The sequence below is a fragment of the Saimiri boliviensis genome, chromosome 1 (genome assembly GCF_048565385.1).
Source record: "Saimiri boliviensis isolate mSaiBol1 chromosome 1, mSaiBol1.pri, whole genome shotgun sequence".
Classification (NCBI taxonomy): domain Eukaryota; kingdom Metazoa; phylum Chordata; class Mammalia; order Primates; family Cebidae; genus Saimiri; species Saimiri boliviensis.
Window position 1 is genome coordinate 152,259,472 of NC_133449.1, and position 15,420 is coordinate 152,274,891.

General features: G+C 52.9%; 2 protein-coding genes across 2 annotated transcripts; one reads left to right on the plus strand and one right to left on the minus strand.

Moving 5' to 3' along the window:
• Positions 1-50: 50 nt before the first annotated feature.
• Positions 51-7,622, minus strand: LOC120364685 (mitotic spindle assembly checkpoint protein MAD1-like). Its single transcript, XM_074406822.1, has 4 exons — positions 7,283-7,622; positions 4,434-4,613; positions 1,246-1,370; positions 51-328 (listed from the first exon to the last, which is right to left on the minus strand). Exons 1-4 carry the CDS (start codon positions 7,358-7,360, stop codon positions 151-153), a joined length of 561 nt encoding a protein of 186 aa, XP_074262923.1. The 5' UTR covers positions 7,361-7,622; the 3' UTR covers positions 51-150.
• A 1,150-nt stretch (positions 7,623-8,772) lies between these two features.
• LOC101027740 (eukaryotic translation initiation factor 3 subunit B-like) lies at positions 8,773-14,216 on the plus strand. Its single transcript, XM_010331603.3, has 5 exons — positions 8,773-9,193; positions 9,274-9,340; positions 9,745-9,791; positions 12,113-12,323; positions 14,103-14,216. Exons 1-5 carry the CDS (start codon positions 9,087-9,089, stop codon positions 14,199-14,201), a joined length of 531 nt encoding a protein of 176 aa, XP_010329905.3. The 5' UTR covers positions 8,773-9,086; the 3' UTR covers positions 14,202-14,216.
• Positions 14,217-15,420: the final 1,204 nt, after the last annotated feature.

Here is a 15,420-nt window from a genome sequence, read left to right on the forward strand (position 1 = left end):
GCTGGGCCGCGGCGCAGTCAGGGCACCCGTCCTCGCGCAGGACGCGCTTCCACTAAGGCTTTCGCCTCGCCCCGTAATGTGTGGAATAGGCGCGCGCACGGCAGCCTCCTCTGGACAAACTTGCGCTCTTGACTCCTGACTCCACATGCTTCAGGAAGAGACCCTTCTTCTCAGGAATGAGCTCCACCTGCACGGTGTCCCTGGCCAGCAGCTCCTGCAGGCTGTGGGACAGGAGCAGCGGGTTCCCCCTGCGGCATCTGCATTCCATGGGGGGCTGGGGCCCGCTGCACAGTGGCCTGGGACTCCACGGCCTGCGGCCTTAGCAGGTCTGCAGGAGAAAGGGGGAATGACCAATGAGAACGGCTGTTCAAAAGGTGAACCTAGGCCGGGCACAGTGACGCGCCCCTGTAATCCCAGTACTTTGGGAGGCCGAGGAGGGAGGATCACTTGAGCCCTGGAGTTCAGGACCAGCCTGGGCAATATGGTGAGACCCTATCTCTACAAGAAATAAAATAAATTGAAAAGTAGAGGCCAGGCAAGGTGGCTCACACACGTAATCCCAGCACTTTGGGAGGCCAAGGCTAGCAGATCATGAGGCCACAAGATCTAGACCATCCTGGCTAACAAAGTGAAACCCCATCTCTACTAAAAACACAAAAAATTATCCGAGCGTGTTGGCAGGTGCCTGTAATCCAAGCTACTAAGGAAGCTGAGGCAGGAGAATCACTGAACCCAGGAGGCAAAGGTTGTGGTGAGCCGAGATGGTGCCACTGCACTCGAGCCAGGGTGACAGAGTGAGACTCCATCACAAAAAATTAGCCAGGTGTAGTGCATATGCCTGCAGTCCCAGCTACTCTGGAGGCTGAGACAGGAGGATCGCTTGACCCCAGGAGGTCGAGGCTGCAGTGAGCCATGATTGTGCCACTGCACTCTAGACTGGATGACAGAGTGAGGCCCTGCCTCAAAAAATAAAGTAAAATCTGCAGGAGCCCTCTCCAGGAAGGAGTGCGAGAAAGTTGCTGCCCCCACTCTGCTCTAGGAACATGAGGACACTTTCTGGGCTCATGGTCCTGGCTCCACAGGTCTCAGTGTCTGCCCCTCTTGACTGACTGTGAATTAGGACAGCATCTGGGAGTGCATCCACATCCCACTTAGCCACCAGGAGAGAGGCAGGCCCCACACCCCAACCCATGACCCGACCCCTGCCAGCTCCTGCCCTGACCCCACACCCTGGCCTCCACCCACTTGTGCTGCAGGTCCTGCTGTTCCTGCAGCTCCTGCTTCTCCAACTCCAGGTGCTTCACACGCATGTCCTGATCCATCACGTTCCACTGCAGTTCCGAGATCCTCCCCTTCAGTGTGTTGATGGTCTGAAAGCAGAGGGGGCCAGAGAGCCACTTAGTGAGCCACGACCATGAGCAGGGCAGGAGGCAGAGGGGCAGGGAGGCAGGGGGCAGGGGGGAAGGGGGGAAGGGGGGAAGGGAGGCAGGGGGGCAGGGGGCAGGGGGACAGGCCAGAGGGAGCAGAGGGGCAGGGAGGCAGTGGGCAGAGGGACATGAGGGAGGGGGCAGAGGATTAGAGAGGCAGAGGGGTGGGGGGTCAGAGGAGCAGGGGAGCAGGGGGCCAGGGGGCAAAGCCACCTCCTGCAGGAGGACATGCAGCCAGGCAGACGCTGACATGCAGGGCCCACCCTTCTCCAGGTGCTCCAGAACAGCACAGCTCAGAGCCTGCCACAGGCCACCCAAGAGCTGATGGAAAACACCCAGGCCCCAGCCAGGGCCCCTGGAAAGGAGGCTTGGTGAGGAGGCTTCAGAAGCAAAAGCCCCCACCAGCCAAGATGGGCCTGGACTCTCACGCCTGGCACCTGGCAGTCTCTGTGCCAGTGCCCCACACTCCCAAAGTCCCACCAGGCATCCATCCATGTGCCTGCCACACCATCACTTTGGCCTTCCCTCCAAACGTGGCTCTTGGCATCCCTCCCTAGCCACCCTCATGCTACTGTGCCAGCTGTTTGCTAATGACATCACCTTCGAACAACAGCAAGGCAATGGCCAACCAAAAGGACAAAGATGGAGGCTCTGCAGAGGGCTGGGCAGTACCTGCTGGCAGGCCATGTGCTTGGAAAGGGAGTGCTTGGCACAGGAAGGAACCACCTGGGGAGGCGGTCCCTGAGCAAACCCAGCAGTCCCTCCAGCAGCCTCCAGGACAGCAGGTGCAGCTCTGCTGACATCACGGAACCCAAATGCAACACAACCAAATCGCCACACTTCCTCCTGATCATCCCCTACAGGCAACCTTCTGAGGACCCTAACCCCCTGGAAAAGCTCAGAAAACCCCAGGTGTCCTCGGGTCAAACCAATGTGCAAAGCCAGATGGACACTGAGAAGCATCGCTGTAAGTGAACACACGGAAACACATGGGGGTGATGTCAGCTCTGGGCACCACGCATCCAGGGCAGGACAATGGCAAACTCACACAGCAAACAACCTGGGGTACCTGGCTGGGCGGCACCCCCGCAAACAAGGAGGCCACAGCACTCATTTCCCTGTCCCAGAGAACCCATGCCCAGCTCAGGGCCGCTGAAGCCCATCACCGATGTCCACCCAATGCCACTCTGGGAAGGCCGGCGTGGGGCTGTGCGGGTTCCCTGCACACCCACAATCTGTACGGTTTACTTCACCACAATAGTGAGGGGCCAACTTGGGAGTCAAAAAAGAAGAAAGGTATTGAAAACATACTAACAATAAACACATCCTCCCAGAGGTCTTAATACACAGCAGGTGCCAGGGCTGAGCCAGATGCAGAGCCGAGCCCACCTGCCCGCAGGGGCACCCGTGTTGTAGGGGACGCAGGACACTCGGCAAGGAAGAGGCACATAAGATAATTCCAGAGTAAGGAGGGTGACAGGGCCCTGTCACCAGAGAAGGAGGCCAAGGCCCAGTGAGCAGGGAAGGCTTTCCTGAGGAGCTGCCACCTTGGCTTAGATGTGACAGGGCACAGCAGCAGCACCTGCATGCGACAAGCTTCCTCTCACTGTGTCCCGCCCCACCGGGCACCGCCCTGTACCTCCTACAGTCTCCTGCTCCTCTGCCCCTTGTGGAGTGCTGGGCACAACTCACCCTTCCCCATGGAATCCCCGACCTGCCTCCAGCACAGCCCAGCACACAGGGCCTGGAACCCAGAGCAAGGGCAAGGTAAGAGTGGCTTCTCAGAAGCCAATCACGCCTCCTCTCCTGTCCACATTCCCTCCAGAGGCAGCTGGGGGAACAACCTGAACACGCCTCCCTAGGCTTGCCCAGAAAAATAACCACAACCAGCTTCTGGACCCTTCCAGAAGAGCTGCAGATGGAGAATGTGCACTCACCCGGACCCCTACACCTTCACCCCAACACCAGCAGATTTTCATGTTTCCTTTTGGCACCAGCGATCTTGATTGCCACAGAATAGGGACAGGAGAGGTCAGAAGATTCCAGTTTCCACCAGCACCCATGTCCACTGTTTCTAAAACGAACGCAACCTTCACACGGACTGCAGTTCACACCGGCTCCAGTTCTGAGGCAATTCCCCGACGCCATCGGATGCCTGCACACCTTGCCAGTAGTCAAAGAAATGCAAATCCACACATGCCTATTTAAGCCTCCCGAAAATACAACAACTATTTCCAGAAAAGACCACCATCCACGACAGGGAAGGCTGCAGGGAAACTGGAGCCCTCAACGAGGGCTCTAAGAGCAACCGACACAGAGACCGCCATCGCTGGGGACCTTATAACCCAAACCTAGGGGTCTGTCCAAAGTCAGCAGAAGCGAGGGCTAGACGATGGGCTACCTGCCACATAGATATGACGAGTGAACGCAAACACACTGAACATTCACAAACGACAAAAAGCAGATTCTCAACCGTTAAAATTCATAATTACAGAAGAAAAAAGTGCTCATTTTTTCTTGAGAGAGAATCTCCCGTTGTCACTCAGGCTGGAGTGCAATGGCATGATCTTGGCTCGCTGCAACCTCCACCTCCTGGGTTCAAGCAATTCTCCTGCCTCAGCCTCCCAAGTAGCTGGGATTACAGGTGCCCACCATCATGCCTGGCTAATTTTTGTATTTTTTGTAGAGATGGGTTTTACCATGTTGGTCAGCCTGGTCTTGAACTCCTGACCGGGTGATCCTCCCGCCACCGCCTCCCAGAGTGATGGCATTACAGGCGTGAGCCACCATGCCTGGATCAAACGCTCAACTTTTTAACTAAAAACTACAGAATGGAAAACTAATACTTCTACTGATTACAGCTATGCAAACAACACAGCTGCCCATGTGGGAAACACAACTAAAAACACAAAGGAGGTGCTGCAGAGGCAAACAAGAGCATGCATTTCCTCTCCCGGGAACACAGCTTCAGAAGGGGGGACCCAGTCCAGCAGAGGCCCCACTCACCTCGCCGGCCTGGGCCAGGCTGTCCTCTTTCTCACGCAGCCTCTTGCTGGTAGCATCCAGGCTCTGCTGACACTGCCTGCTGCGCTCCAGCTGCTCCTGCATCTTCTCCTCCACCCCGGCCTCACGCTCCTGAAGCTGCCGGATGCGGGTCAGGAGCTCCTGGTTGCGGTCAACCTCGCGCTGTCAAGAGAACAAGAGGAAGATGCCACATGCCACCCATGGGAAGGTCAGCGGGGAGCCCTCACCCCCATACCTCTCTCAGAACGGGCCACCGAGGTGCAGAAAAGAGCCAAGCAGGACCCGCCAGCCAAGTCAGTGGCAGAGCCAGGACGGGACCTGGGACCCAGCTCCAGCATTGGCGCCCCCACTGAGACACCGTGACGTGAGCACTGTGAGAGGTCAGGGCTCCCAGGAAGGGCACTTGGCACAGATCACACACACACTTGTCACACCATCTGCTCAGCGGTTGCCTCTGCAGGGAAAGGGAGCACGGGAAATGTGAAATTCAGAATGGACCTTGTAGAGAAGCTGAGCTCTGCAGCACCAGCAGGTCCTGACTAAGCACATGATGGCCGGCACTAAAATGAGCTGGCACTCCCCCAGCGAGCAGATGACAGGGGCAGAGACAGGTGGCGTGGACAGGAGGCTGCAGACAGAAGGAGTTTACACTGGGCTCAACTCTGCCACATATCCACAGCATCTCACGTGAACCTCCAGAGCCACTCCGCAGGACTGGCCTTGGGGAGGCCACGTGGCTCTCGCTGGTTAGGATGGGACAGAACCAAGAACCATGCTCAGAAATCCTGATTCTAATGACCCGCAGGCCCTGCTGAGTTCACTGCCAGGTACGGGAGTCCCGGGAGGTGAAGACGGTGAGTCCTGGTGGAGCCGGCACTCTGGGCCCTCTCGCCCTGCCTTCCTCAGGAAGCGCCAAGCACTCATGGAGCCCAGGGCAGAGTACGTGCTTGTGCTACCCTTGTCCAGGGTACTCCAGCCCAAAACCTAGGAGAGGTGTGACAGAGGGTGGCCACCTTCTGATGGCTGACCCGCACCTCGGAGGGACTCCAGCCCTTGTGAGCTGCAAGAGTCGTCTCACCACAACCAAGAGACCCTTCTGTGATGCAGAACAAGAAGACAGCTGGGGTTGTAGCAGGGCTCCGCTCAGCACTGTCACAAGCCAGATGTGGCACTGGGCCTGGTGCTGCCAGTCCTAGTGCAGACAGGACAGCCGGCAGGTCCCTGGACTTCAGACACTTAGGTTTCACCCCCAATAGGTATTTCCAGGTGGAACTCCAAGGAACAATTGGAAAACTACTGGTTGGGACTGTTCTTGGGGTCTCATGCAGCTGTGTCTGTGGGCAAGGAAGGAAAGGCCTGTTGGAAGGTGGCTGGAGCTCAGCAGGGAGCCCCAGGTGTAAGCTCAGTCACCTGCATCCCTGGATTTCCCCAAGAAAGGGCTCCAGAGACCCTACAGTGACCCCTCCCTCAATCAAACATTTGTCAGCATCCATAAGGTGCCATAAGCTGTGCCACATGATGGAAATCCTGGACAGTCAGGTGGGCCCTGTCCTTGGGGACTCTTGGCCCAGAGAAACTCAAACGGCTGCACGTTCCATCCTCCTGCCCTAGAGCCAGAGCCGTGCCACGAGCACGCTGCCTCCAGACTAATGGTGCCACTAAACTGGTGCCACCTCTCCACCCCTAACCAGGGAACCTCAATAGTCAGGGAGATTCCTGTGTCCTCTCCCTCCCCATCCCATCAATTCCACCAGGACTGTCCCTCCTAGGACCCACCCAGGCCATGAGCAAAAGCCCCAACCTCTCAGGGAAAACAGCTCTCAAAGCAGCACGGGAGCCGCCCCAGAGGCAGCGGCACCCACCCCGGCAGTGTCTTGGGCTCCCTAAGCCCACACAACACACGGCAGCCAGGATCTGCAGGCCAGGGACAAGGAATCCAAAAACCATCACACCCCAGAAGACGTGAGCTATTTGTTTTTCTAGGGCCTAGAAGTGTGTGTGAATATATTGCATCAGGTTGTCTGGGGGAGGGGCTAGACACATCCACCAGCAAGAAAGGGCACAGAGGCCAGGGAGACTCTCCATCGAATGCTCTGCCTGAGCCTTGGCAGCATCCACAGCTGATCAGCACCTACTGAAACCCTGGCAAAGTGCCGTTAATCAAAGCAGAGGAGATCCGCACATTCGGTGGAAACCTAATTCCCTCCCCAAGGACAAGGAGCTTCCCCTACTGCCCTGGGCAAGCCAGGAGCAACACCCAGCTGCCACTGAGGCCGGCACTCTTTGCTACAGCCCTCCAACCCAAAGGCCTAGCATGGACCCAAGACCCCATTCCACCCCATCAGCTCCTAAGCCTGTCACTCCTAAACCACTCGGCATTTCTGCCAGACCTGCCTTCCAGTTCTTCCAGAGGGAAGAGGAAACCAGGAGGTTTGTGTGCCAGTCCCGCAGCCTCACTGAGCAGACACAGCAAGGGGCCACTCTTCACAATTGTCCCCATTTCATGCCACCCTTCTCTAGGACATCAAGCATAACTTATACCTGGCGCCCAGCATTAGTGGCCTCAGAAGGAATGTCCTGGCAACTGTGGCACAGGGCGTCTCAGGCTTCCAGCCAGCTGGGTTCTAGATTTCTCATGGCCTGACAGGTACCGTGCACAGCCCCCTTGCTCCCAGGGACTGGGTTCTGATTTCCTACAGCCTGGTAGGTACTCTGCACAGCCCTCTTTCTCCCAGGGGCTGGGATCTGATTTCTTATAGCCTGGCAGTTACCGTGCAGTCCCCTTGCTTCGTGGGGCTGGCTTGGCCAATGCTCACCCCACCTGAACCCACCTCATAGTTCCTGGCACTGGTGCTGGCCGCTCTCTCCAGCTCCACTCGAGCCCTCTTGTGATTCAGCTCCATCTGCATCTTCTCCCGCTCCACCTGGATGAGGTGGGACTTGGAACGGATCTGCTCTGCTCTTTCTTCCAACTGCGCAGGTCACACCCAAATAACAAAGAATCTCAGTGACTGTACCAAACAAGGTGAGTGACTCCATGCAACAGACACACTCCCTGAGCACCCGTTCCTGCAGGGCCCAGGCTAAGTCTTCATGTCGCCCAGCAACTCGACCCCAGGCTGGGGAATGGGAGAGGGACAGGTGACAGGAAGGTGAAAAAGCCTGGGAGGAGGAAGACATGTCTCTTGAGATGACATAAAGCATATTAGTGAACTCAGTGGCCTCGAATGCCACCTATTTATTTACAAGCCAACGGCTCTGTGGGTCAGAAGTTCAGAGATAGGTGGCTGCGTTCTCTGATCAGGGTCTCCCAGGCTAAACATCAATGCAGTGAGCTAGGACGTGTTCTCATGCGGAGCTCAGGATCCTTTCACAAGCTCACAGGGATGGAGAATGAGGTCTCCTTCCCTGCCAGCTGCCAGCCCAATACAGCTGTCACCTCCTAGAAGATACCCACATCCCTTGCCATGTGGCACTCTCCATCTCCAAAGTCAACCACGACCAATCTCCCTCGTCAAACCCTCTCCTGCCATGTCTCTGACTGCTCTGCCTCAGACACCTGGACTCAGACTTCAAGGGCTCACACGAGTAGAGCAAGCCCACCCAGGTAATCTCTACCTTAAGGTCAATAGATCTGAGATCTTAATTATATCTGCAAAATCCCACAGCAACGATACCTAGTCAGTATTTGACTGAACACCTGAGAGAGGGTAGAGAAAGTGAGTGTGCACCAGGAGCCTGGAATCTGGGGGCCTCTCAGAAGTGGGCCTACCACACACGGCTAGTGATTACAGGTGAGCTGAGTCTCAAAGGGCCCCAGAGACTTGCCAAACAGTTCCAGAGCCAGCCTTTGGGTACCACCTGCTTAGCTGGAGGAAAAGGCAGAGTCACCGACTCTTCATGTGGCCCAGAGTTTTGCAGGGCAGCAGCACAGCATCTCCCGGCACTTCAATGCAGAGTCTCAGGCTACACCCCAGACCTACTGAATCACAATCTTCTCTTTCGGTCGGGCGTGGTGGCTCATGCTTGTAATCCCAGCAGCACTTTGGGAGGTCAAGGTTGGTGGATCGCCTGAGGCCAGGAGTTCAAGATCAGCATGGCCAACATGGGGAAACCCCATCTCTACTAAAAATACAAAAATTAGCCGAGCATGGTAGCGAGCACCTATAATGCTAGGTACTCAGGAGGCTAAGACACAAGAATTGCTTGAACCCAAGAAGTACATGTTTCAGTGAGCCAAGTCATGCCATTACACCCTAGCTTGAGCAACAGGGTGAGATTTTGTTTCAAAAAATAAAAAATAAAAAAAGACAGAATTCCACACTGCGTCTCCCTCTAGATCACTCAGCAGACTTTTGTGTAGGATCTGCGTGATTTTTCCTGTGCTGATCTTGGATAAACTGGAATGCCTGCAGTGTGTTGACACCAAGAACGAACAAGTGCTGCTTCTGCTTCCCACTCCGCTTGGGATCTCTTGGGGCTGGGAGAGTGTGGTCTCTAGGGAGAGAGTTGGTTCCGTGAGTTCTGACTGCTTGTTCTGGCTGCACAGACAGACTGTGATCCTCCCGGGAGAGGAGGATAGCATGCAGTGTTGCCTCCCTCTCTTCTAGGTACCTGGTGACCTTTAGCCCCCTGATGGACACGCAGGATGACCCTCAGGCCATAATCATCTGGGACATCCTTACGGGGCACAAGAAGAGAGGTTTTCACTGTGAAAGCTCAGCCCATTGGCCTATTTTTAAGTACGTGGATCATTGTTAACAACCTCTGTAGCCTTTTGTCTTGTAATTGGAATACGCTGGCACTTCTGTTTTCTTCTTAGGTGGAGCCATGATGGTAAATTCTTTGCCAGAATGACCCTGGATACACTTAGCATCTATGAAACTCCTGTAAGTGGCTTCAGTGATGGGAAACACACATCCTGTCCTTGCTTGTAATCGGGGTGTGGTGCCTTTACTTACTTGTGCTAGAAGAGGAGGAGGAGGTTTCACAGATCGCAGTAAAGGCCTGTCTCCTGCGCCGTTTTAAGTGCTCCTGCTCTGGGCGAAGCTCCTTAGTCCCACCTGCCCACCTTGCGCAGCTGTGGGAAGTCCTGGGTGGGAGTTACTACAGTGGGCTTTGGAACTGCGGCTCGTGGCGGTGGATGGGTGGGTGGGTTCACCGTCACCCTCTCGGCGCACTGCTCCCTAGGCAAACTCACATCAGACTCGTTTCCTTTTGTGAAAAGTTACGTGTGTTACTGAGACACTGACATGATTTGACTCAACTGTAACCTTCCCCTTTTTTTGGCCAGTCTATGGGTCTTCTAGACAAGAAGAGTTTGAAGATCTCTGGGATAAAGTGAGTGTTCTTATCAATTTGGTATCTTAGTGTGTTCAGGCTGCTTAACATAATGCCAAAGGCTGGTTGCTTATTACAGCAGAGATGTCTTTCTCCCAGTTCTGGAGTTTGGGAGCCCGAGGTCACCGCGCCTGTTGACTGGTGAGGGCCCACTTCCTCATGGGCAACCCTCAGTCCAGCCTCACCTGGTGGAAGGCTTCTGGGTCCACTTCTGTAAAGGTCCTCATCTCATTCCTGAGGGCTTCATCCTCATGACCTGCTCAGCCCCCAAAGTCCCCCGCTAATGCCATCACCCCAGGGGTTAGAATTTCAGCCTGTGAATTTGGGGGACATAGATGTTTTCCACTGCAGGTGGTTTCCTTTATTTGCTCTCTCGTTTAGTACTTTTTTTTTTTTTTTTTTTTTTTTTAGATGGAGCCTTGCTCTGTCACCCAGGCTGAGATACAGTGGCACAGTCTCAGCTCACCACAGCCTCTGCCTCCCGGGTTCAAGCGATTCTCCTGCCACACCCTCCCAAGTAGCTGGGACTACAGGTGCGCACCACCATGCCCAGATAATTTTTGTGTTTTTCGTAGAGATGGGGTTTTTACCATATTGGCCAGGCTGGTCTCAAACTCCTGACCTTGTGACACACCTGCCTTGGCTTCCCGAAGTGCTGGGATTATAGGTGTGAGCCACCACACCCAGCCTATCACTCAGTTCTTAACCAGTTGAAGAGAACATGGTGAGTTTGTTCTTTTTTAAAAATCTTTTTTTTTTTTTTTTGGAGACAGTCTCACTCTGTCCCCCAGGCTGGAGTACAGCAGCACGATCTCTGCTCACTGCAACCTCCACCTCCCGTGTTAAAGGCATTCTCCTGCCTCAGCCTCCTGGGTTGCTGGGACTACAGGTGCTCACCACCACACCCAGCTAATTTTTTTACTTTTAGTGGAGATGGGGTTTCACTGTTGGCCAAATTGGTCTCACCTCAGCCTCCCAAAGCGCTGGGATTACAGTCATAAGCCACCACACCCAGTCATTTTTTAATCTTTTTTTTTAGATAGGGTCTTGCTCTGTTGCCCAGGCTGGAATACAGTGACATGATCTTGACTCACTGCAACCTTCGTCTCCCAGGTTCAAAGGATTCTGGTGCCTCAGCCTCCTGAGTAGCTGGAATTACAGGGGCGCACCACCATGCTCAGCTAATATTTTGTATATTTTAGAAGAGGGGTTTCACCATGTTGGCCAGGCTAGTCTTGAACTCCTGACCTCAAGTGATCTGCCTGCCTGACTCCCCACAAAGTGGGGATTACAGGTGTGAGCCACTGTGCCCAGCCTAAGGTGAGTTTGTTCTGAATGCCAGGATGAAGGCTCAAGCCGATGGGCAGCAAGGCTGCTCCGCGCTGGGCCCACCCACCCTCGAGACACCACTTCAGCAACTCTGTGCGTGCCCAGAAATGAATCTTCAAGGCCAGAGTCTTGAGTTGGCTTCCTTCCATCTACCTCATCTTTGACCTAGAAACTGGGAGGGTGGTTTCAGCGTTTTAAGGAAGAGAGGGGACTTTGCTTAAGCGAAAGGTTTTCCTATTACTCTTCTGTCTGAGGCAGAGTTTGGGGGGCCTTCAGCTCATTTTCATTATCAAAGAATTGGCACATTTTTATTTATCAGAAAACTCTTGGAACTGGTCAGTATCACGGCAGTGAACTTCTACCAGCAATCCAAGGACATTGTTGTTTCTTACTCCTTTTATTTTTACATTTTTGGGCAAAATTATGGCACATAAAAAGAAGACCAGGACGTTGGTTCTCAGTAAATGCAAAACACAGCACACCGCGTGTATAAAGCTGGTTTTCGCGTAGGTGAGCTCAGGAACCGTTCCTTCCAGCAGCTCTTCTGCTGAGCACCTGATCCATTAGAGGAAGTTGCCCTCGTTCTTGCTCATTGCTTACACTTGATTTGCCGTTTTCCCCTTTGACACCTTAATTAATCTTTAGATGTCATATAGCCGGATCTGCCTGCCCAAAACTTACTTTGTCTAAGAGTGGGCTGACAGAGCCCCGGCTGGAGTTGATATGAGTCTGTGTGTGACGGGGTTGCTCATATTTTGTCTGCATTCACTCCCTGTTACAGTGAGCGCAGTAATGCCCCAGGGTCCTGGTGAAGACCTGAGAAGCTGTGTGCCATGCCCAGAGCAGTGTGTGCCTGTGTGGAGTGAGCGCTCAGCGTCAGCTGTGACAGCGTTGAGCTTCTGTATAGCAAATGAGTTCTTTTATTGTCTTCTGCTTTTCAGTTTCATCATCACTTGGTCTTTGCTGTAACATTTTATTTTCCTGATCTGCAGAGACTTTTCTTGGTCTCCTGGTGGTAACATAATAGCCTTCTGGGTGCCTGAACACAAAGATATTCCAGCCAGGGTAACCCTGATGCAGCTGCCTACCAGGCAAGAGATCCGAGTGAGGAACCTGTTCAACGTGGTGGATTGCAAGCTGCATTGGCAAAAGAATGGAGACTACTTGTGTGTGAAAGTAGACAGGACTCCGAAAGGCACCCAGGTACGTGGGTGCCCGCGGGAACTGGAGGTTCCTTATCCTTTGCTCCTCAGTGACCACTGTATTGTTTAGAGGCTGTTAATGGACTTTAAAATTCAGATTTGTGGGTTATTTTGACACCTTCCTGATATACCTGGCAAGTCTTAGAGATCTTGGCATATTCTATTTGTAGAGTATATTTTTTTTTTAAGAAAAGTTTTTCAAATAGGCTGGGTGTGGTGCCTCATGCCTAGAATCCGAACACTTTGGCAGGCTGAGGCAGGAGGACTGCTTGAGCCCAGGAGGTCAAGGGTATAGTGGGCCATGACTGCACCACTCTACTCTAGCCTGGGCCACAGAGCAAGACACTGTCTCCAAAATAAGTTTTGAATAGATATTACATTCACATGGTTTAGAGTTCACAAAGGAATGCAGTAAAATGTCCCCAGACACCCACCTTTTTTCTATATTGATTGATAAAATGAGAATATCATTTTGTGTTTTTTTTCTGTCACCCAGGGTGGAGTGCAGTGGTACAATCTTGGCTCACTGCAACCTCTGCCTCTCAGGTTCAAGTGATTCTCCTGCCTCAGGCTCCCCAGTAGCTGGGACTACAGGTGCCTGCCCCCACACCCAGCTAATTTATGTATTTTTAGTAGAAATGAGTTTCACCGTATTGGTCAGGCTGGTCTTGAACTCCTGGCCTCAGGTGATCTGTCCACCTCGGGCACCCAAAGTGCTGGGATTACAGGTGTGAGCCACTGTGCCTGTTCGAGGATATTATTTTCTTTCTAAGCACAAAGAGTAGCATACTCAGATTTTGTGTGTGTGTAGTTGATAATTAATACTTACCTTATCAAAACATTGTCTGAGTTTTTCCTGTAATGGAAGTATTCCACTCTTTAAAGTGGTGGGGCAGTTCAGCAGCTTTTAGTGTGTTCACAGGGTTGTGCAGCCACATCACTCATTTCACAGTGTTTTCATTGGCTAGGTGTGGTGGCTCACCCTAAGTGGGAGGGAGGATAACTTGACGCTAGAAATTTCAGACCGGCCTGGGCAATACAGTGAGATCTCATCTCTACAGATAATTTTTAAAAGATAAAAAATAAATGTTTCCATCACCCTACAAAGAAACACCATACCTATTAGCAGTCTCTGCCCAGCTCCTGGCGTCAGTAATGTCTCTGACTTCCCTATTCCAGACTCGCAGCTGGAATCAGATAGTTTGCAGCCTCTGTGTCTTAACTCCTTCATGGAGCAGTTTTCCCACGGCGTGTCCGCAGTGTTGAGTCTGAACAGGAATCTGCTGTTGGGTGGACCACGTTTCTTTGCCTCCTTCCTCTTTTGGTGGACATTGGGGCGGTTTCCCCTTAGCCTCCTGGAGTGGGGCAGGACTTCTGGAAGGTCATGGCTGCAGAACACCCCACTGTCTGAAATAGTTTCACCAGCCCCATGGGTGGGCCTTTTGGGCCCTGTGGACCTGGCCCGCAGACTGTAGTGAGGACCCTGGGACTGCTTGTGCCAGAGTGTGGAGGGCAGGGAGGCTCCTGAAGGTGGGATCTGGTCGGATTATTTCACGCATGTCCGGTAGCTGCCTCTAGATGGGGTGCGGGCAGTTCCCCTCCAGCCTTAGAACTGTGTTCTCTCCTGAGGGCTGCGGCTGCCATCACAGCAGATGCTCATGTGTGCGAACCAGACATGCAAATCAAATCTTTCATTATGAAGTTGTCCTTTGATTGAAACATTTTTCTCATGTTGTCAATGTCCAGAATGTCACCCTTTCCCTCCTTTTTTTTTAAACAGGTTGTTGTCACAAATTTTGAAATTTTCCGAATGAGGGAAAAACAGGTACCTGTGGATGTGGTCAAAATGAAAGGCAAGTTTTATTTTAGTCATTTTTAGGTGGATGGGCCCTAAGTGCTGTTTTACACTTGGCTTTTAACACTTTCCTGCTAGTGGGTTGTTTGAGCAACGGAGTCAGGACCGTGAACTCTCACCATTAATAGCCATCTCCAGGTCACAGAATGTGTTTATAGCCTCGGCAACATAGTGAGACCCTCTCTGTACAAAAAATACAGATAGTAGCCAGGTGTGGTGGTGTACACCTATAGTCCCAGCTGTTGGAGAGGCTGAAGTGGGAGGATGAATTGAGCCCAGGAGCGGAGGTTGCTATGAGCTGAGACTGCACCTCTGCACTACAGCCTGGGTGACAGCAAGACCCTGTCTACAAAAGCGAGAGAAGAGATGCCGCCTGTGTTTTTGGTTGGCTTTTTGTTTTACTCTAGAAACAAGGAGGGAGGAAGGAGAAAAATAGAGAGGTGAGCAAACGTCAAACCTGGCGGGGAGCCAGGAAGCCAGGATTCCTAGTGTAGACGCCACACTAGGTGCAAAGGAAGTGGCATCCACAGCTGCCTGCGACGTCAGGCTCCTTGTCCTGGATGCCCAGGATACCGTGGGTATCCTGCTCTTAGGGAGGGAACAGTTTCACATAGGTCATTCACATGAGTGGAGGCAGCTGCCTCTGAAACTCCAGGAATGTGCACCTTTTCCTGCTGATGCTTGCTCTGTGGTCCTTTTGATGAACTTTTAAATGTTGGGGGCTATTTCTCTCTGGTTGAATAATGAACATTTTAACTAATTAAGAGTATTCTGTTCTGAATACCAACAAGGAAGTGGTCTCTTTTGTCAATTTTAGAAACCATCATAGCCTTTGCCTGGGAACCTAATGGAAGTAAATTTGCTGTGTTGCATGGAGAGGCTCCGCGGATATCTGTATCTTTCTACCATGTCAAAAACAACGGGAAGATTGAACTCATCAGTAAGTAGCCTGGTCCCTTTCCTTTTCTGAACAGGTCAGCACAGATAAGGACCTAGTTGCCCAGCAGTGAGCGTTTGACTGGCTTAGGACCGCTGCTGGGCAGGACTCACCTGCGAATGGGGGCGCGGTGGGCTCGGCTGACGGAAGTGAGCGATGGCCCAGTGGTGCTGCCTCCTTGCGGGGCAGGGCGCCTCTCTGAGCCCCATTGGGCCCTCATATTTAAGCAAGTATTTTCAAGGCTTCTTTTCTCTGTCATCGTCTCAAGTGAAGCTGTTTCTCTTACGCCTGTAGGTGCTGTCTCTG